This window comes from Medicago truncatula, chromosome 8 (genome assembly GCF_003473485.1).
Source record: "Medicago truncatula cultivar Jemalong A17 chromosome 8, MtrunA17r5.0-ANR, whole genome shotgun sequence".
NCBI lineage: Eukaryota > Viridiplantae > Streptophyta > Magnoliopsida > Fabales > Fabaceae > Medicago > Medicago truncatula.
In genome coordinates, this window is record NC_053049.1 from 14573906 (window position 1) to 14595797 (window position 21892).

At 37.6% G+C, this 21892-nt stretch overlaps 1 protein-coding gene across 1 annotated transcript; it reads left to right on the top strand.

Moving 5' to 3' along the window:
• Positions 1-784: 784 nt before the first annotated feature.
• Positions 785-18768, top strand: LOC11443968 (uncharacterized). The gene is made up of 8 exons (XM_039829012.1): positions 785-4266; positions 4549-4912; positions 4982-5321; positions 5514-7248; positions 7345-7704; positions 16581-16665; positions 17310-17444; positions 18310-18768. Exons 1-8 carry the CDS (start codon positions 785-787, stop codon positions 18766-18768), a joined length of 6960 nt encoding a protein of 2319 aa, XP_039684946.1.
• The last annotated feature ends 3124 nt before the right edge of the window (positions 18769-21892 follow it).

Sequence of the window (21892 nt, forward strand, 5' to 3'; positions counted from 1 at the left end):
AATCACTCCAGCACCACCCCTACCTATGACCTTTGACACCGAGAAGGAATACCAAGAGCGTTTAGTTGAGGCGGAACGTGAAATACAAAAGTGGAAAGGGGAGTATCAGAAAAAGGATCAGGAATATGAGGCTGTGATGGCCCTACTAGAGCAAGAAGCCTATGATAGCCACAAGAAAGATGTGATAATCGCCCAGCTGAAAAAGAGTATCAGAGAGAAAGATGCCGCGCTTGATCAAATTCCCGGGCGGAAGAAGAAGCGTATGGATCTCTTTGATGGGCCACATTCTGATTTTGAGGAGTAGCTCGGTTCAGAGGCTTGAGAGTCTTTCAGTTGGTTTTGATGTTTTTTGTGTAGTTACGAAGTTTATCCCTTGGCTTTGTTGTTAGAAAGGGAATTATCTTGTTTTTCTTTGAAAGTTTATCCCTTGGCTTTGTTGTTAGAAAGGGAATTATCTTGTTTTTCTTTGAAAGTTTATCCCTTGGCTTTGTTGTTAGAAAGGGAATTATCTTGTAATCAACTTTGTTTTTTTATGATTTGTTTAGGTTGGTATGTTTACAAAACTGCTTTTATAGGTCCTTCAATAAAAAATAAAAAAAAATATATATAAAAATCGCATATTTTGGCATATAGCATATCATGCATCATATTGCATTCATAAAAAGTATCAAAATCCAAGTCTCATACTCTCCTCATTTCTGCCTCAGAGAAAAGCAAAGTGGCCCGGCGTATTCAGTACAAACCCGCTCGCATTCACAACACTCGAGCTCATATCAAGAAAAGGATGTTAGCGGCAGAACAGGAAAACGCTCAGCTCAGAGAGGAACTGGTTAACCTCAAGGGGGAGATGGAAAGAATGGCACTTATGATGGAAACTATGATGGCTGAGAGAGAGCAAGCAGCAATCTCCAATTCAACTCCTGTTGTGGTTGTCACAGCTGCACCTGAGGGTCCCCCGCAACCATCTCCGACTACTACTACAACTATCGGCCTCACCCAGCCTCTGATGACTGATTTTTCTTCTGGTAATATGGCAACTATGGGCAACTCAGGCTTCCGTCCTCTTGGCCCCCAGGGTCCCTTTGCTACTCCTCAGTATTCCATGCCTTCAGGCTACCCTTGGGGCATGCCGATTGCAACCAACGGGGGTTTTGGTCCAGGCGCTACTGAAACGCCTTTCGCACAGGGTCAACAGACTTCGGCACATTTCCAGATGAGTCAACCGATTCCTCAAGCTACCATGACTCAAGCAGGTCCTACTGTGCATGTTGGGCCACAACATGAAGAACAGATTTATCACTCCGACAGTATAATGGGGGATGATAAAGCAATCGATTGGGAAGAAAGGTTCGGTGCTCTAGAGAAGAAGATGAGTAATATGCGGGGAAAGGAAGCAGTCGTCCAAAGCATATATGACCTTTGCTTGGTACCAGATGTAAACATACCTCCAAAGTTCAAGATGCCTGTATTTGAGAAGTATCAAGGGGACACATGTCCACAAAATCATCTAACTATGTATATTAGCAAGATGATAGCTTACAAGAATAATGTTCCCTTACTCATTCACTGCTTCCAGGATAGTTTGACTGGTCCGGCACATACCTGGTTCATGGGATTGAAAGGAGTCACTACTTTTGAACAGTTGGCTGAGGCCTTCATGCAACAGTACAAATATAATACCTATCTGGCGCCAAGTCGCAAGGAGTTGCAGTCCTTAACCCAGAAAGATAAAGAATCGTTCAAAGAATACGCACAACGCTTCATTCAAAAAGCTGCTCAGATTCGTCCTCCCTTGGATGAGAGGGAACTTTCAGAATTGTTCTATGAAACCCTGAGCCCTTGTTATTCAGAAAAGATGATTGTCTGTGCATCACAGAAGTTCACTGACTTGGTGGAAACAGGAATGCGTATCGAGGAGTGGGCTCGTAAGGGAGCAGCTGTTTCGGGAAGTTCTTCAGGTGGTTCTTCAGGAGTTTCGCCCAGTGGTAATAAGAAATTTGGAAATGGTTACCCAAAGAGGAATGTTCAAGAGGTTGGCATGGTGGCTCATGGAGGACCTCAGCCCGTGTACTCTAATCATCCCTTTGTTGCCAACATCACCCCACAAATGACCGCACCCCAGAACCCAAACTATCAACCACCAAGACCTCAAGGGCCTTCATTATACTATTCCCCACTATATCAACAACCATATAACCCACAACAACTCTCTCAACCACCCTACTATCCTCAACAACCCTACTATCCTCAACAACCATACCAACAAAGGCCATATAACCCCCCACAACAACAACCCCGTCCTCAAGCTCCCTACAACCAGCAAAATCAAAAACAACAATTTGACCCCTTGCCAATGACCTATGGAGCATTGCTCCCTTCTTTACTTGCACAGAATCTGGTCCAAACAATACCACCTCCTCGCATTCCGGACCCTCTCCCACGCTGGTACCGTCCGGACCTTCATTGTATTTACCATCAAGGGGCACCAGGCCACGATGTGGAGCGTTGTTTTGCTCTTAAGAAAGAGGTTCAGAAACTGATAAATAGTAAAGAGTTAACCTTCACCGATCCTGATGCTGTAGCTCAGAACAATCCTCTGCCTACTCATGGGCCTGCTGTTAATATGATTCAAGACGATCGGGAAGAGGCTCGCATTCTCTCTGTAGGTGATATCAAGACTCCTCTGGTACCGATACATGTGAAACTGTGTAAAGCAACTCTCTTCAACCACAATCATGGAGCTTGTGACATATGTTTGATGGATCCTCGTGGATGTATACAAGTCCAGAATGATATGCAGGGTCTCCTAAATAGAAGGGAACTTGTGGTTACAAGGGAACCCGAGAGCAAGGACGTCTGTGTTGTCACTCCGGTATTCAGAGCCAGGAGGCCGCTGGTGATAAACCCTAACAGTACAAAGCCCGTTGGTACTCCCTTGGTAATCTGTGTGCCTAGGCCCACGCCTACTACTGCTCAGAAAGCTGTACCCTATAAGTATGAAGGCACGATTCTTGAGCCCGGAAGTGAGACAACTTCACCTGTTGCTGTGGATAATATCGCAGAGAATAGCCGGATTTTGAGGAGTGGCCGCATCTTTCCTACGGTGGGTCCGAAGAGTGTTAGTGTTCCGGTCGATGAGCCAGTAAAAGAGCGAAACGCCGGTAAAGGTAAAGCTGGGGAGCAGGCCAAAGAGTTTGACTTTGAGGATGCCGATGAAGTCTTGAAGCTGATCAAGAAGAGTGAATACAGGGTGGTGGACCAGCTGTTACAAACTCCTGCGAAGATTTCCATCATGGCCCTGTTATCAAGTTCTGGTGCTCATCGGGATGCCCTGAGGAAAGTATTAGACCAGGCATTTGTGGATTATGATGTAACTCTGGGTCAATTCGAAAGCATTGTGGGGAATGTGACCGCGTGTAACAGTCTGACTTTCAGTGATGAAGATCTCCCGGCGGAGGGGAATAAGCATAATCAAGCATTATTCATCTCTGTACTTTGCAGAACGGACTCGTTATCCAACGTCCTGATAGATACCGGCTCTGCACTTAATGTGATGCCCAAGTCAACTTTCGACCAATTGGCGTACTCCGAGGCTCCTTTGAGACTTAGCAAGGTGACGGTGAGGGCCTTCGATGGGACTAGGAGATCGGTGTATGGTGAGGTAGATTTGCCAATTTCGGTCGGCCCACATGAATTTCAGGTTACTTTCCAAGTCATGGAAATCCAGGCTTCTTTCAGCTGTTTGCTCGGCAGACCTTGGATTCATGACGCTGGGGCTGTGACATCTACTCTCCATCAGAAATTGAAGTTTGTAAGTCGTGGAAAGTTGATCACTGTGAGTGGCGAGTCGGCCTTTTTAATCAGCAATTTGTCTGCTTTCTCTGTTATCGGTGGTAGTGGTTCAGACGGGCCATCATTCCAAGGATTCTCTGCCGAAGAAAGTGTCGGTAAGATTGAGACTTGTATGGCTTCGTTGAAGGATGCCCGGAGAGTAATTCAGGAAGGCAAAACCGAAGGCTGGGGTCAGCTAGTGGAGTTGCCAGAAAACAAGCGTAAGGAGGGAATTGGTTTCCTTAACAGTAAGCCTGGGATGTTCGACCCTACCAGAGGTTCTTTCCACAGTGCTGGTTTCATTCATGATTCACCAGAGACCAATGCAATTTTAGATGATGCACCTAGAGGAGTGACACCGGTCTTTGTGACGCCTGGAGGAGCTTGCTGCAACTGGATTGCTGTTGACATTCCTTCTGTGACACCCCGCTCTAAGTAATGTGTTTGTCTTGTCTTTTGTTGTTTTTTTAAGAAAACTCCTTTCGTTCTGCCCAAGGCGAAAGTGAAATCATGTAGGGCTTTGTTTTGCTTCTAGTACTTTTATTACAAATAAAAATCGTCGTTTCTATCACGGCTTTTATTACTTTTTATTTTTTGTTGCTTTTTCTGGAAAAAATGGTAATACAAAAATCCAAAAAATCATTCTTTTTTTTCTTTTAAATTTCAAAACCAAAGGTCTGCATTTACTCATTAAAATCAATCATGAATCATGTGCAGACTGAACATAAGTGAATCCGTTGAACACAGTGACCCCATGCTTTCTCCCAACTTTGAGGTCCCAGTTTACGAGGCTGTGGCAGAGGAGGATGAGGAGATCCCGAATGAGATCAAATGGATGTTGGAACAAGAAAGGAAGACAATTCAACCTCATCAGGAGGAGATAGAAATCATCAATCTGGGTACTGAGGAAGACAAGAAAGAAATCAAGATTGGGGCATCGTTGGATGTATCTGTCAAGGAAAGAGTAATTGAGCTTATCAGAGAATATGTTGATATATTCGCATGGTCATACAAAGACATGCCGGGTCTAGACCCTGATGTCGTTGAACACAGACTACCTTTGAAGCCTGAGTGTCCTCCGGTAAAGCAGAAATTGAGAAGATCTCATCCTGATATGGCCCTCAAGATCAAAGAGGAAGTGCGAAAGCAGATTGATGCAGGTTTCCTAGTCACATCAGAGTATCCTCAATGGTTGGCCAACATAGTGCCTGTTCCAAAGAAAGATGGTAAAGTCAGAATGTGTGTTGATTATCGGGACTTGAACAAGGCTAGTCCGAAGGATAATTTTCCTTTGCCTCACATTGATGTATTGGTTGATAACACTGCTAAGTGCAAGGTTTTCTCCTTCATGGACGGTTTCTCCGGCTACAATCAGATCAGGATGGCTCCTGAGGATAGAGAAAAGACGTCTTTCATCACGCCCTGGGGTGCTTTCTGCTATGTGGTGATGCCATTTGGTTTGATAAATGCTGGTGCCACTTACCAAAGGGGTATGACCAAAATCTTTCATGATATGATTCACAAAGAAATTGAGGTCTACGTAGATGATATGATTGTTAAGTCTGGCACAGAAGAAGAACATGTTGAGTATTTGTTGAAGATGTTTCAGCGGTTGAGAAAGTACAAGCTCCGGTTGAATCCTAACAAATGTACTTTCGGTGTTAGATCTGGTAAACTCCTAGGCTTTATCGTCAGTCAAAAGGGTATTGAAGTTGATCCCGACAAGGTCAGAGCCATCAGAGAAATGCCTGTTCCAAAGACAGAGAAGCAAGTCAGAGGTTTTCTTGGTAGACTCAATTATATCTCCAGATTTATCTCTCACATGACCGCCACATGTGGACCAATTTTCAAGTTACTCCGCAAGGATCAAGGGGTGAAGTGGAATGATGATTGTCAGAAGGCTTTTGATCAAATCAAAGAATATCTGTTAGAACCTCCAATTCTTGTTCCTCCAGTTGACGGAAGACCTTTGATCATGTATTTAACAGTACTAGAAGATTCCATGGGCTGTGTTTTGGGTCAACAAGACGAAACCGGAAAGAAAGAGCACGCTATCTACTATTTGAGTAAGAAGTTCACTGATTGTGAGTCCCGATATTCTGTACTTGAGAAAACTTGTTGTGCTTTAACTTGGGCTGCCAAGCGTCTCCGTCATTATATGATTAATCATACAACTTGGTTGATATCCAAGATGGATCCTATCAAGTACATATTTGAGAAGCCAGCTTTAACTGGAAGGATTGCTCGCTGGCAGATGTTATTGTCCGAGTATGATATCGAGTATCGCACTCAGAAAGCAGTCAAAGGTAGCATCTTGGCAGAACATTTGGCTCATCAACCAATCGAAGACTATCAACCAATCAAATTCGACTTCCCAGATGAAGAGGTTATGTATCTAAAAGCAAAAGATTGTGACGAACCAGTGTTCGGTGAAGGTCCTGATCCTGAATCCGAATGGGGTTTGATATTTGATGGAGCTGTTAATGTCTATGGAAGTGGAATTGGTGCGGTGCTCATTACCCCTAAGGGTACTCACATCCCTTTTACTGCGAGGTTACGTTTTGATTGCACAAACAACATCGCAGAGTACGAAGCTTGCATCATGGGTATCGAGGAAGCCATCGATTTGAGGATCAAGAAAATTGTCATTTATGGAGATTCCGCTCTTGTGATTAACCAGATCAAAGGAGAATGGGAAACTCGTCATCCTGGTTTGATTCCCTACAGAGATTATGCGAGACGATTGCTGACTTTCTTCAACAAAGTAGAGTTACACCATGTGCCCCGTGATGAGAATCAAATGGCGGATGCTTTAGCTACTCTATCCTCAATGATCAATGTGAATGGTCACAATACTGTGCCAGTAATCAATGTCCAATTTCTCGACCGACCTGCTTATGTGTTTGTAGCTGAAGCAATTGATGATGACAAGCCATGGTATCATGATATCCAAGTTTTCCTTCAAACTCAAAAGTACCCACCTGGGGCATCCAACAAGGACAAGAAAACATTGAGAAAATTGTCAAGCCGTTTCTTCCTTAACGAAGACGTTTTGTATAAAAGGAACTTTGATAGGGTCCTACTTAGATGTGTGGATAAGCATGAAGCAGAAAAATTGATGTGCGAGATTCATGAAGGCTCTTTCGGAACTCACTCATGTGGGCACGCCATGGCGAAGAAGATATTGAGAGCTGGGTACTACTGGATAACAATGCACGCTGATTGCTACAATCATGCCAAGAGATGCCACAAATGTCAAATCTATGCTGACAAGATTCATATACCACCATCTATGCTCAATGTCATCTCTTCCCCGTGGCCCTTCTCTATGTGGGGCATTGACATGATTGGTCGGATTGAACCAAAGGCTTCCAATGGGCATCGCTTCATATTAGTGGCTATCGATTATTTCACCAAGTGGGTTGAAGCAGCATCTTACGCCAATGTGACCAAGCAGGTAGTGGTCAGATTTATCAAGAACAACCTCATCAGCCGCTACGGTGTTCCCAACAGAATCATCACAGACAATGGCACAAATCTGAATAACAACATGATGAAAGAGTTGTGCGATGACTTCAAGATTCAACATCACAATTCTTCTCCTTACAGACCACAGATGAATGGGGCAGTTGAAGCTGCAAACAAGAACATCAAGAAGATCATACAGAAGATGGTAGTTACTTATAAGGACTGGCATGAAATGTTACCCTACGCTTTGTATGGATACCGTACCTCAGTGCGAACCTCGACAGGGGCAACCCCTTTCTCTTTGGTATATGGTATGGAGGCTGTACTACCAGTAGAGGTTGAGATTCCTTCTTTAAGAGTCTTGATGGAAGCTGATTTGTCTGAAGCTGAATGGTGCCAGAGCAGGTACGACCAGTTGAATTTGATTGAGGAAAAACGTATGGCTGCTTTGTGTCATGGACAGTTATATCAGTCAAGGATGAAACAAGCATTCGATAAAGGAGTCCATCCCCGCGAATTCAAGGAAGGAGATCTTGTGCTCAAATGTATCAAATCCTTTCAACCAGATCCTAGGGGCAAATGGACGCCAAACTATGAAGGTCCCTATGTGGTGAAGAGAGCTTTCTCTGGTGGTGCTTTAATTCTTACAAATATGGATGGAGAGGAGTTACCTCGTCCTGTGAATTCTGATGCAGTCAAGAAATACTTTGTCTAAATATATAAAAGAACAGCTCGGTAGGTCGAAAACCTGAAAGGGCGGCTTAAACCAAAAATGAGCGTCTCGGTGGATCGAAAACCCGAAAGGGCGGTCCAGGCAAAAATTAGAGACAAAAAAAAAAAAAAAAAAAAAAAAAAAAAAGGGGAAATTATCCTGATAGATCGAAAACCCGCAAGGGCGATCTATGCAAAAATTAAGGATCGAGACAAGTAACTGCATCAGATGAAACATCACTCGCCCGAGACACTTTGACTGTCAGAAGTTCTCTAATGTTGAAGCATCCAAACTGTGGAATTCAAAGTGGTTAAGAAGTATAGCGGTTATTGTGTTCAATGTACCTATCCCATATAATTACCATATTCCAACTCTTTGTAATCTGTGGTGCCATGCCTTTAGCCGGTCACCATTTCTATTAAATCAATTTGAGCATGTGCCCCTTTGTTGGAATTCTTGTTTATTCTATGTGCAAAAAAATCTTTCTTTCGTTTTTAGTATTAGTATTTGAAGCAAAAATTTTGAAAAAAAAACTTTTCTAAAGATTTTATGTTTTCTTTCTAAAAACAAAAAAATGACAAACATATTATCTTTAAAAACATGTATCACATAAGTATGTGTCAACAGTTGGTCCGAAACAAGCAGGTTCAATAAAGAAGAAATAGTCATTGCAAAAAAAAAAAAAAAAAAAAAGAGAAAAGCGCGCCCTAGTGGATCGAAAACCCGAAAGGGCGGTCCAGGTAAAAATTAGGGGCATACAAAAAGAGAAAAAGAAAAATGTCTCCCCGGTGGATTGAAAATCCGAAAGGACGATCCAGGCAAAAGTTAGGGATTTCAAAAGATAATAACAAAAAGCAATGACTATTCAGACAAGACAGTACGGTGTTGCATTGATGAAATGGCGACTTATACCATAGTTTGTGAAGACTTACCTCAGCAGTATGTTTAAGGGCTGTACCCTAACAATGGTTGATTCATCCCCGTGACTTTATCCCCAATGAAGGCTTTGAGTGTTCGTACAGTGATGCCGGGCCATTCTCCTCGTAGACCTGCCCAGTCCTGTCTCAACAATCTTACCATTACACCATCATATGAGTCTCATACATATTCATTCATTCATGCATACATAGCACGCATGTAAACATCATCCATACATAGTTTCATTTTTTACCCAATATTTTGCTTCATTATCCTCAAAATGGGTCTAAACTCAGATATGTTATAAAACCAATCATGTTTCAAAGTGGCAGGTCTCGCCAGTAACCAGTCTATACAATTGCCCCATCGTCTTCAGACAATTTCATTGTTCCCCTCAGGTGTATCTTTGTCAGGTTGGTCCCCATTCATATCAAGCTTTACAATGTCTTTAATTTAGCCACTCGTCGGCCCATCATGTCTTTAATTTAGCCACTCGTCGGCCCGTCTTGTCTTTAATTTAGCCACTCGTCGGCCCATCATGTCTTTACTTTAGCCACTCGTCGGCCCGTCATGTCTTTAATTTAGCCACTCGTCGGCCCGTTTTGTCTTTAATTTAGCCACTCGTCGGCCCATCATGTCTTTACTTTAGCCACTCGTCGGCCCGTCATGTCTTTAATTTAGCCACTCGTCGGCCCGTCATGTCTTTAATTTAGCCACTCGTCGGCCAATCATGTCTTTACTTTCGCCACTCGTCGGCAATCATGTCTTTACTTTCGCCTTGAAACAATGTTATTAAACATCATCATTTATACTCCAGTCGTTTCAAGGTACCTCACAACAATCGTAAGCATTACCTATCATTTTTTTTTCCCCAGTGATACCTATCCATTTGTCTCCCAGTCAGTCTTTGCATCATCTTTACCTTCATGCTTATATCATATTTAGTCATATTATCACATTCATCAGCATCACATCTCTGGCGTTTCAAATGGTCCAAAATTGGCGTTTTTATATATTTAAGTCTCTCCGACCCTTTGGTTTAAAAAGTTCTCTTTTAAAACCTTTGTGACGAAGAAACTTAAATAGGGGCATCTGTCATACCCCAATTTTGGACCGTTTAAAATCTCTTGTCCGTATTTTAAAATGGTTCACGTTCCCTTTTTACTCGTTTTTTTTTACCATTTAAAATTCGGGTTTCTTGTCTTTAGTCATTCAAAAAGTTTTTATTTTTACATTTAAATCAACGTTCGCATTTCACAACAATTAAAACCGTCTCACTTTCATTTTATGACGCATTTTTGTTATATAGTCTTTTAGTCGTAACGATCACGTCAAAAAAAGAGAAGGCCTAATCGCATTTTAAAAGGCGTTTTTTTTATTAATCTTTTCAAACAAAATTTCGGCAGGGAGGATACTTTGAAGTACCTCATGTCGGATTCCGAAGGGACTTTTTATTTTTTTTCTTTCTTTTTTTTTTTAAGCTAGTTTTGTTTTTTATTATTTATTTTCTTTATTTTTATAAAAGTCACTCACGTGACTTCTTTTCTTTCCTTCTCTTCTCTTTTCTTTTTATTTTTTTTATTTTTATTTTATTTTATTCATTTTGTTTTTTTATTTATTTATTTATTTATCTGTCAAATCTTTTTCTCCAAGTCTCAGCTGCAGGGGTATTTTTGTCATTTGTTTGTACCAGAGAAACCCTAGTTTGTCACTATAAAGCCTGTCAATCATTGGGAAATGGGTCAGAGAAAAAATCACTGTACACACAGATCCAACCAGCACTCAATCACAATCAACAAACCCTAAAACCTTTTCTCTTTCATCTAATTTCAGATCAAATCACCCAAAATCCACAAAAAAAATCATGAACATGAAGAACAGATAAATTCCAGAAGCTCAAATTCGAAGCTGTTCATCACTAACAGCAACAAATCCAAACCTCACATAACCCCAAACAACAATCACGAAATCAGTTCCAAGCAAACCGAATCAAAACCAAACAGAACCGGAGCAAAAGAAAACCATTAGGCCGGAGCAAGCTTGCGCCGAATCGGACCAGAGGGAAAAAGAGATAAACCGAACCAGTTCAAAGAGAGAGAGCTACGGACCGGAGAGAGAGAATAGAGGTAGTTTTTTGCTCATTTTCTTTGAATGTTCTTTGTTAGATCTAGGCTTGTAGAAGCTTGTTTTCAAAAATCTAAGTTAGGATTCATACAAAACAAGAAAAAGGATTGTTAAAAACGTAAAAAAAATTTCAAACGGAGGAGTTTTGTAACTCCGGCGCGGCGGCGCCGCCTGTTGGCCGGCGGCCACCACGCCGGAAAATGCATGGCTCACCGGAGAAGAAGGCTGCAATTGCAGACCTTCTCTCACTAAAAATGTTTAGAGAGAGGGTTTTCTTGTAGTTATGTGTTTTTTTTTGTTACTGAAGCCTCTTTATACTACTTTTTTTTGTTGAATCTGGTGCGCGAGTATCTTTAATCTTTCCATACACCTTCAGGTTTAGGCCATCAGATTTTAGATCTGAAGGCCAATGATAGTTCCTGTCTTGTTTCCTCTATACGCCTTTGTATTTGACTGCACTGTACACTTTTAGTGTCAAACGTCAGATCGTAGATCAGACGGTCCCTGTGTTACTGTTTTTTTTTAGTGTTTATTTCCTTTGTTTTTAAACCGTTGGATCTTAGATCCTATGGCTGTGATGAATCCAGGGGTTTGAACTTGGACCATTGATTTAATCCAATGGTCCAGAATTAATCCTGCTGAGCCATTTGTTTATTATTTTTATTTGTTATTGTTTTTACTTTTTTTTAAATGCTGTTTTTTTTATTCTTTTTGACATTTTTGTGTCTAAAAAATTCCAAAAAATATTTTTTCACCATTTTAATTTCCTCTAATTTTAAAAATCCATCCTATTTGTTTCCTTTTATTTTTTGTTTATCTCTTATATGATGATCTTAATTTTTATTTGTCTTAATTCTTGCTTATTACTGCTTATGTCTCATTCACCATAATATTTCTTGTGATTACTAACCATTTAATTTTTGTCTTGAATCATAGCATGCACATTTAGTTTTTTCTATCATTTCATTTTGTCGTTGACTTAGTGTGTATAAATAGGGAATTGATGTAATTTTATTTCTTGCATTTTATTTTGGCATAAAGGCCTTAGGGTTGTATTTAGGAATTGATGTAATAATGTAGGTAACACAAGCACCGACACATGCACCGACACTACCACATTTTATTTACCGCTTTCCGTTAGTTTTTACGACGTTACGTTAGTTTTCACCGTTAGTTTAGAAAAATCATTTTTCACAAAAAAAATCAAATATGTCAAATTCAAAAAAATATTTTTTCTTAGCAACATTTTCCCTTTATTTTCTTAATCAAATTTTTAATCAATTTTAATTCAACTTCAATCATTTTCAAAATTTAAAATCAATCAACCTCACTCATTTCTTTTATCTCATGCCTTGAGGCCTCTTTCTCTTCTTAAAACCATTTTCAAAAAAAAATCTTAAAATCAACCTAACCCACCAAAGAAATTTTTGAGTGGAACTACGTCGGTTTTGATCCCTTTCCCAAAAAGGGTACGTAGGCAGAGGACTCGTCCTTCCAAATCAAATAAAAATAACCAAAAACATACTTCTTCTCCCTCCATTCTTTCACTTAGATTTTTAGGTAATAATTTTTCAAGTAAGCAAATGAATTTAGCACAAAATAATCTAGGTAAGCGGTTCCTTCGGAGTACCGAAGTCGTTTAGGGTGCTTAACACCTTCCCTATTCGAAACCAACCCCCGAATCCAAAGTCTCGATAAGGGTTTTTACTCATTTTTTCCCTTCCCAAGAACAAAAATCGAGAGTTCAAAGATTGACGATTCAAATCAATTAATGGTTTGATATCCGAAAATCGCGAGCACATATAGGAAACAGATAATACTATTTTTTTCTTTTCTTATAATACTATTGTTAAGACGAGACAGTTGTATTATATAAAGAAAGAGGCAATTAATACTTTTTTTAATGAAAATTTGTGTGTATAGATATATAATTAGGTGATACAAAAGGAAACATTTAATACTTATAAAAAAAAAATGAAAAGGAAACGGTTGCTACTTTTTTTACATAGGAAATAGTAATACTATTAAAGATGAGACAAACTTTTTCTTTACAAGAAGAAATTTATTGTATTTCATTTAAAATAATAGTAGAAATGTAAGCTGAAATCTTAATATGAATATGGAAACTAACATGACACGGAGTCACTCTGGCGAAATTATGACCGACTTTGTTGGTTTGTCTCCTAATAAACCTAACATCAGATATTACTAAATCAAAAGCTAACAGACGTCTACAATCATTGATCACTGCACTGTAATTAAAAGTGTCACTCTTACCACAATAGAGATTATCCACCACAATTTTAAAAAATGTCAAGCTCAAAATCCACAATACTAAACCGCATATCACGCACCCAATGAAGTGTTGATAATAAACCTAAAGCCTCCTCCGAGTCCACATATAGGAGTGGAGTCAACCATTCAGTTTTAACCAACACAAAACGACCCTCGTCATCTCGAATACACAAGCGAAGGCCAACCTGATTGAAAGAATGGGAAAAGGAAGCATCGACATTACATTTATACCTACTGGGACTTGGTTTATGCCATTGTAAATCTCCTTGAGAAGTGGGATGTCTGGTAGTATGATTTCAAATATGTTGGGGCATTCATCCATCTAGTAAGAAAAAACCCTACACGTTCACATATAGTTTGAGTTGATTCAATGATATTGTTCCAAACCTTGTTATTTCTATGCTTCTAGATACTCCATAGGGTCACACCAAGGACTTGTTTATTGTTGATCCAGATATTGTAAAATAGCAAACACATTTGTCGGGAAACTTGCAGCATGATTAAAGACAACCATCAAGAGACTCTGCAAAAACAAATGAGTACTATCTTCAGCATTCCCTTCACACAGTTCGCACATATAAGGACATTGAACACCTTTTGATTACAACCGAACTCTTGTTGGCAAACAATTACGACATTCTCTCCACAAGAAATTCTTAACCTTTGGTTGCAATTTAAGCTTACAAACATTCCATTTCTTGACACACAATGTTGTAAAGTTGGAAAATTATGATTCATAATGTTCTTGTATGCACTCCTAACTGTATAAGCACCATCCTTCTCTAATTTACAAGTAGACACGTCGTTAATCACTGAAGCCAACAATGGAGTATTAAAAATATTTCTGGCTCTATTATTATATATAAAAAATATAAAAAAAACATTAATTAGCTCCATGTACCATTGCTTCTAAGGTGTAGCCATTAAGTCTGCAACAATGACATGTGACCACTTCAAATGTTGAGGAGTGGTCGGCCAAATATGCTCAGTGTTCTGAAGCCAAGGATGGTCCCATACTGGTATTCGTTCTCCCGTATACTCCAACGCAAACTCCAAATACTACGTCAAACATAGTTAGGATTATTGTCTATACCAGTTCCAAAGTAATCAACTCGGGGAAAGTATTTAGCTTTGAGTAAACAGGTGATTAAAGACTCTAGATTAGAAATCAACTTTCAAGATTGCTTGCCAACCATAGCCATATTAAATGTCTTAAAACTCTTAAAACCCATTCCACCAAACATCTTAGGATTGGAAATTCTTTCCTAGGACAGCTACTGCAAGCCTCGAGAGTTAGCTGAATTATTAGGCCACCAAAAGGAGTTTAACATTCTCTCAATTTCATTAATGACTGATCTCGGAAGGAGAAAACGCTCATCACGTATGAAGGAATAGACTGCAATACTGATTTAATAAGAATTTCCCTTCCATCTTGTGAGAGACGCCTACTACTCCAAGAATTTATTTTACTTCATATGTGGTCCTTGATAAACTTAAAAGTTTCATGTTTACTTCTTCCAATCATAGATAGAAACCCAAAGTATTTATCAGTACCTAGAGCTTGACAAACACAAAAGTGATGGCAATGAGGTTCTTGAGATTATCTAGAGTATTACGACTACAAAATAATTCTGATTTTTTTTAAATTAATAGCTTACCCCAAAGCCTCTTTCACACATCTTCTTTGATGTTGACATGGGCTAAACAATGCAATTTCTCAACCACCTTTGCTTTTCAAATATGATCACCACCAAATTTTTGCATCTTGGTCTAATGATGCAACTTGTTCTTTCACCTTACATGGACTTATATTAATCTTGTTGTCCTTCCTCACCGATCCAATAACATCTTGATCATGCTTGCCATTAAGCAAACCCAATTTCTAAGCCTCATCAATCCAAATAAAAATATTTCAATTATAATCATTGCAATCCTTTCATAATGATATTTTAGAATTACCTAATTCTTGATTTCACACGTGCAGGAATAACTTCTTGGCTTATTGTGTCCATCGATTTGAATATTCAACTCTACCTTCCATCATTTTTTTTTTTAGGTGAGGAGGAAGAAGGTGAAGTAAGGTTATATGGTGGGGGAGAAGTATCTATTGTAAAATCCGATCCCATAAAAAATAAATAGTTTTTTCAAAAAAATGTGAAAATACCCCATATGACGTGTCACTACATTTAACGGAGGAAGAAATGGACGGAGGACTAAATGTGTAACGCTTCAAAGACAAAATACATCTTTTGATTCTTTAAGTTTAACAAAAATAGCATGTTAATCCTTTAGTTTTTTTTAAGTTTTAAATAGGTTCTTATTACTTCTTTTAAGTACTTATTTAAAACATAAGAACTTAAAAAACTTCAAATAGATGTATTAAATTAACAACATAAAAAAGGACATATTTAAAACTCAAATGTTTGAAACTTAGAAAAACTTATATTTAAAACTTAAAAACTTATTAATTCGGTATTTTTGTCAAACTTAGAGGATCAAAAGAAGTATTTTGCCCACTTTAAATTAGATTAATGTGATATTATTTTTGAGAGGACTAATGTGATATTTTATGCTGAATGTTTTTTTCTAAGACATGTTGTATGTTGTTTTTTAAATATCTTGATCGAAAAAATAACGAAATGGCCACGTGACAAAATATGGATCACTAGATTAATCAGACGGTTATGAATTCTCCAAAGGTAGGGTACAGTTGCCGCGCAAACGTGAAACTAAAAAACCCACCAAAACCCTTTCTTCATTTTCTCCCAAATGTTCTTCCATTCGCTCCAGGTATTTTTCTCTTTCTCTTCATCTTCATTATCGCTTTTACTTTTATCTGTTGTTTGGTTGATCAATAAGATGTTTTCGGAATATGGGATTTCACACCTTACTACTGAAAGCTTCGCATATTTGAGTGTATTTTTTTTTTGGTGAAGTTATTTTTGTTTGTTTTGTAGTTTTATATATGAAATGCAACACCTGACACGACACTGATATGTCGACACCAATAATATTTTGAGAATATGTGTCGTGTATGTGTCATGTCAGACGCCGAAAACGTATTTGATCAGAAGTGTCGGTGCTATAGAGATGATATTATTCATTTTGATGATTGTTGGATGCCTTTCATTTGACTTTCTCCTTTATCAGGACAATGTGTCTTTGTAGTTTGATTCTTGAGGTCTAGGTTTTCTTAGATCACAATTTGATTGCCCAAAATTGTTGTCGATAGCAGAAGGCCAAAAATACGCCATTTAAACATTCCATTGCGGACTATGGCACCACCGCCGTGGTTTACTCTTCACAAATTGCCTATGGTAGTTGTCAAAATCCGCCACACCATTTTGCTATAGTGGCGCCATTTTACGACATTGTTGGCCAGTTGGCCAGTAGTTGTAAAATTTTATATTTTGAATGAAAACATAGACTGCAATTCCTTTTCTTTTGATCAATTGGAGTTGGGCTCTTAAATCTATATTAAATAGGGTAAAACATTTCTAGTCAATGTTGCAGACGGCTCCGTAGAATTTGTACTTTGACAAATTTATTTGGTCTGTCCTGTTGCTCGTATGCACAATGGCAATGTAATATAGCTATGGTACATGATTAAACCTTATTGTCAAAGAGATTCTTAAAATGGTTAATGATGTGATGCAACTAAGTTGTATAATGGCAATATAACATAGTTGTATAGCTATGTTACTCAGAAAAAGTGTATTTGATTATGAAAATAAAAAATGTTGGTTACTTTACTTGAGTACCTCAGTCTCTTCAGCTTGTAAAAGAGTCATACTAATTAGGCTACTCCAAAACTCAATGGGCTCATGTGTCTGATACCAAGTACACGAGCACGACTACATGCAGCTGATGGTTGGTACATAGTAAACCAAAATTACTTTTTCCAAAATAAAATGTTGGTCTTATGGTCAATCTCTCCATATAATTCAATGGTGATATTCAGAGCAACAGTGATGATGATCCTCCTAAAAATGAAGAGTCGACAGATGTTGGTGAATTGGTGAATGATCCTGCACAGACCGCTTTGAGTCCCATTGAGACTGTTTTAAGCAGTGTTCGCAAGCTTTTGGAGTGTCCTGTATGCCTGAATCGCATGTACCCCCAATCCATCAGGTTGTTTATCAATTATTGATGATGATTTTATTGTTGTATTTTGGGTTCTTGAGAAGGCATTTTTCTGTACCATTGAAATAATGGACTTTTCTTCAAAAAGCATTTCCAATTTGATAACTTAATTGGGATGAAAAAAGTTCATAATTATGCTTGCAACACACTCTCTAATTGATTGAAATTTCAATGGATCCATCCCATTAAATTTTTTAGGAGCCTATATAAATTAGTGGGATCCATTTAAATTTCAATCAAATCAATTAGAGAGTGTGTGTGTGTGTTGAGAAAAGTGTGATGCTAGAACTCGTCAAAAGTTCAATTGACCATTAGATTGGAGAAAATGAAAAAATGAATTCTCATTTTCGTAGCAAGTTAAATTAAACAATTGTCGGTGAGGCATGTCATAAGCACAAACTTAGGGTCAGTTTATTCCATGTTTCCTGTTTTCCTTTTCACATCTAATATTTTCCGCACCATTTTCTTTTACAAGTTTGAAAACAGATATAGTATTGTCAGAAATCAAAAAATGTCAAAACATTGTTACGTTGTTTCTAAAAATGCATTATTCCTAGCTTGCCTTTCAGTATTTTCTCTCTAACACAGTTGTTCACTATACATTTTAAAAAGCGACAGCTGAAATTAAAAAGTAAACAAACCCTTGGTATCACGATTTTAATTTCATCATTCCTTATTTAGTATCCCATGTCTTGCCTAGCTTATCTAGGATGAGAATATTGGTGATTTCCTTTTGATTCAACTTGAATATCCTCTAAAAATAGAAGAAACTTTATTTGGAAATTTAGTTAACTTCTTTACCTTTGCTGTCATTGCAGTGTTCAAATTGTCACACTATATGTTCAGGTTGCAAACCTAAAGTACATAACAGGTGCCCTACTTGTTGTAGCCACAATCTGGGAAATATTAGATGTATAGCACTAGAGAAGGTGGCTGCATCTTTTGAACTCCCCTGTAAATACATAGGTTTTCGTGTTCAAGCTGAAGTTTCTGAAAATTGGCCAATGCAAGAGGGTGAAGCTCAGGATGCAGGGTTGTCTGGTCAAGCTCCAAGCTGGATGCAAGGACTTGAAGATAGGATTTTTCATAGGATTGTTCAGCGCAACGAGAACAAGGTGTACATCGAGATGGAAAAGGTGAACGATGAGATAGAAAAGATGAAGGATAGGATAAAAACGACATTCCATGCAAAGTTGAAGGATGGGATAACAAAGATGGTTCAGGAAATGGTGAAGGATGGGAGAGTAAAGATGGTCCAAGCAAAGGTGAAGGATTAGATGAAGGGTCAGCTGTTTGCCGAGTTATCTCTAGCACGACCACCACATCACTCTTAAACCTCTCACCATTCGAGCTGTTTGACCGTGCTGGTTTATTTTTTTATGATAACCTGATAAGTATCATAAGATTTGGAATTTCAAGAGCATTGCATACCAAAATTCAAATTTGTAATCAAGTATCATAAGATTTGGAATTGTGTGTATCTCATTTGCTTACTTTCCTCACTAAAGGTTCAATGATGAGATCAGCTTCCAATATTTTCTCATTTCTCCATCATCCAATTGACAATGTTCTAAACTTTCAAGAATGAAATCCAACTGTTCATTGTTCCTCATTTAATTTTCTTCTTTCTTTTTCTTATCGTCATCCTTTCTTTCATCATGAAAATTATAAAATTTATCAAATATAACATGGATACTTTTTTTCAACGGCTTGCATCTTAAGATTGTACATTCTACTACATTTTGATAACGTAGTGTATTACAATATGATAAGATGATATGTTTTGCTTTATATTTTCCAAAATTTATATGAAGTTTTGTTTAAGATTTTGGATACACACGCATATTTTTAGGGTGAAACGATTAATTTTTGTTTTTTTAATAAATAAAACGTATAAATAGTAAAGTATTTGAAAGTTAAACCAAACAAAATCATATGTTTTTTTTATTTTGTGGTTCGGATAACTTAGTTGGTGTTTGGTTTGGCATCTAACCACTTTTACTCGCTTTTGACAACTCTTCTACGGTGATAAAATAGAAGCTAGGAATACTTGCTTTAAGACAAACACACGTTTGTTGTCAATTTGCCGCGAAAACAAACAAGCTATTAATAACTTCAAAATCGAACAAAACCGTATTGCGAATAATCTTAACTATACTGCAATAACTTTTGTTTATAATTTTGTTTATATGTCCTTGTTCAAAAAAAAAAATTGTTTATATGTCGGTTATATATATATTTTTTTAATGAAATATATGTCGATTAATTAAATTGAGCTAATGTGATAAAAAAAAAAAAAAAAAATTGACAAGTGCTAATGTGATAATTTATACCTTATATGTTAAATAACTTTATACTTGCTTAATGACATGGCCATGTGGCAAAAAATGAAGCACTAGATTAATCTTACGGTCTTAAATTTTCGAAAGTTAGGACGCAGTTGGCGCGCAAACTTGGTTATATATATACCCTTCGTTTGTTGAAAACTTAAAAACCCACCAAAACCCCTTTTTCTTCATTTCCTCTCTAATGCTCTTCTCATCAATTTTATCGGTCCAGGTATTTTTCTCTTTCTTTTCATCTTCATTCTACTTTTATTTTTTCAATTTGAATTTTATAGTTGCTACAGTGGTGATTAAGGTTCGATTTTAATTCTATGAGTGTATTGTTTCAATTTTTTTTAATTTTTCTTTTCTCTTTTGATTTTGAAATGTGATGCATTTGTTGGTTCTGGTTAGGGTTTTGACTTTTGATTTCCTGCGTTGTTTCACTGCTTGTTCTGTTCTATGGACCACTGACACATACACATTGACATCAATAAAAATTTGAAAAAATGAATTAATTGAACATAATCACGTGATACCGGACATGCATTCCATTAGAAGCGACAACACTGTGATTTCCCGAGTGTGTTTTTGTCGATGGCAGAAGGCTTAGCCTATTTATGACCATTTTTTTGGCGAAGTTATTTTAGTTTGTTTTCTAGTGGTATGTATGAAGCACAAACATGACACAGACACTGGACACGTCACTGACACGTCAACACCAATAATAATTTGAGAAAATAACATAATTCAATGTAAGTTGCATGTATTGGTGTCATGTTGGTGCTTGTCGGACACTAGACATGACTTCGATTAGAAGTGTCGGTGCTATAGATATTCATTTTGATGATTGCTGGATGCCTTTCACTTGACTTACTTCTTTATTAAGACAATGTGTCTTTGTAGTTTGATTCTTGAGGTTTAGGTTTTCTTAGATCACACTTTGATTGCCGATAAGTGTTTTTGATGGCTGAAGGCCAAAAATCCGTCATATAAACATGCCATTGCAGCTTATGGGACCACCATGGTGGGCATCCCTTCACTAAATGCCTATGGTAGTTGCTAAAATCCTGCTCGCCATTCTTCCATAGTGGTGCCATAGCCAGCAGGCAAACTGTTTTTGATACTAACTGTGTTTGGCGGCACAATTTTCTTTTTTTGCATCCATTTCCGTATAATGTCTTTCGTCAATGTACAAGACCACAGATACAAAACCTGCCTTATTTTACCAGATGATGTTTCATTCTACAATATCAATCCTTAGGAAGAGGACAATTTACAAATCTAGTGTTTCTTTTTGGTCTTTTTATCCTTATCCTTTCTCTGCTTCCCTTGAGAACAAGTTTATTGAACCTATGCCTGCGAAGTTCCTTCCGCATTTGACCTGATCATGTTAATAAAATGTTTGTTTTTTGTCTTTAACTTGTATTCTTTTGGCCTCGTTTATTCGTTTTTAATCAGGACTGGTCTAAGCTAGTTTTGAAGCTCCTTGTCAAATTTACATTTTTATTGTTCTTGTAAACATAGATTACAATGCCGTTTAGTTAAGGAACGATACCAAATACTCCCTTCGTTTTTTAATATAAGTAAAATTGACTTTTTAAATTCATACATTTAATGATGTATAAAGGAATGAACCTAAAAAATCAATTTTGCCTTTATACTAAAAAAACGGAGGGAGTAAATAGTTAAGGGACCAAAAACGCATTTAAATCTAATTTATTCATAACTAAGTAACATACACCTTTAGTCAATATTATAAAAAAAAATTAATATTTTATATTTATTTAATAAATATTGTACTACCTCCGTTCATTTTTAATTGTCACATTTTGACATTTTACACAAACCAAGACAATCAACAATTGATACTACTTTTGATGTCATAAGCTATACTTTTACTATAATGACCTTATTCATTTAATATTTCATTTCATATATTTCTCTCTCCGCAATAAATAACAAGGATAATATTGGTAAAACAACATTTAATGTTGTATTGAACTTTGAAAGTGACAGTTAAATAGGAAGAAAAAAAAATCTCCAAAAGTGACACTTAAAAAGGAACGTAGAGAGT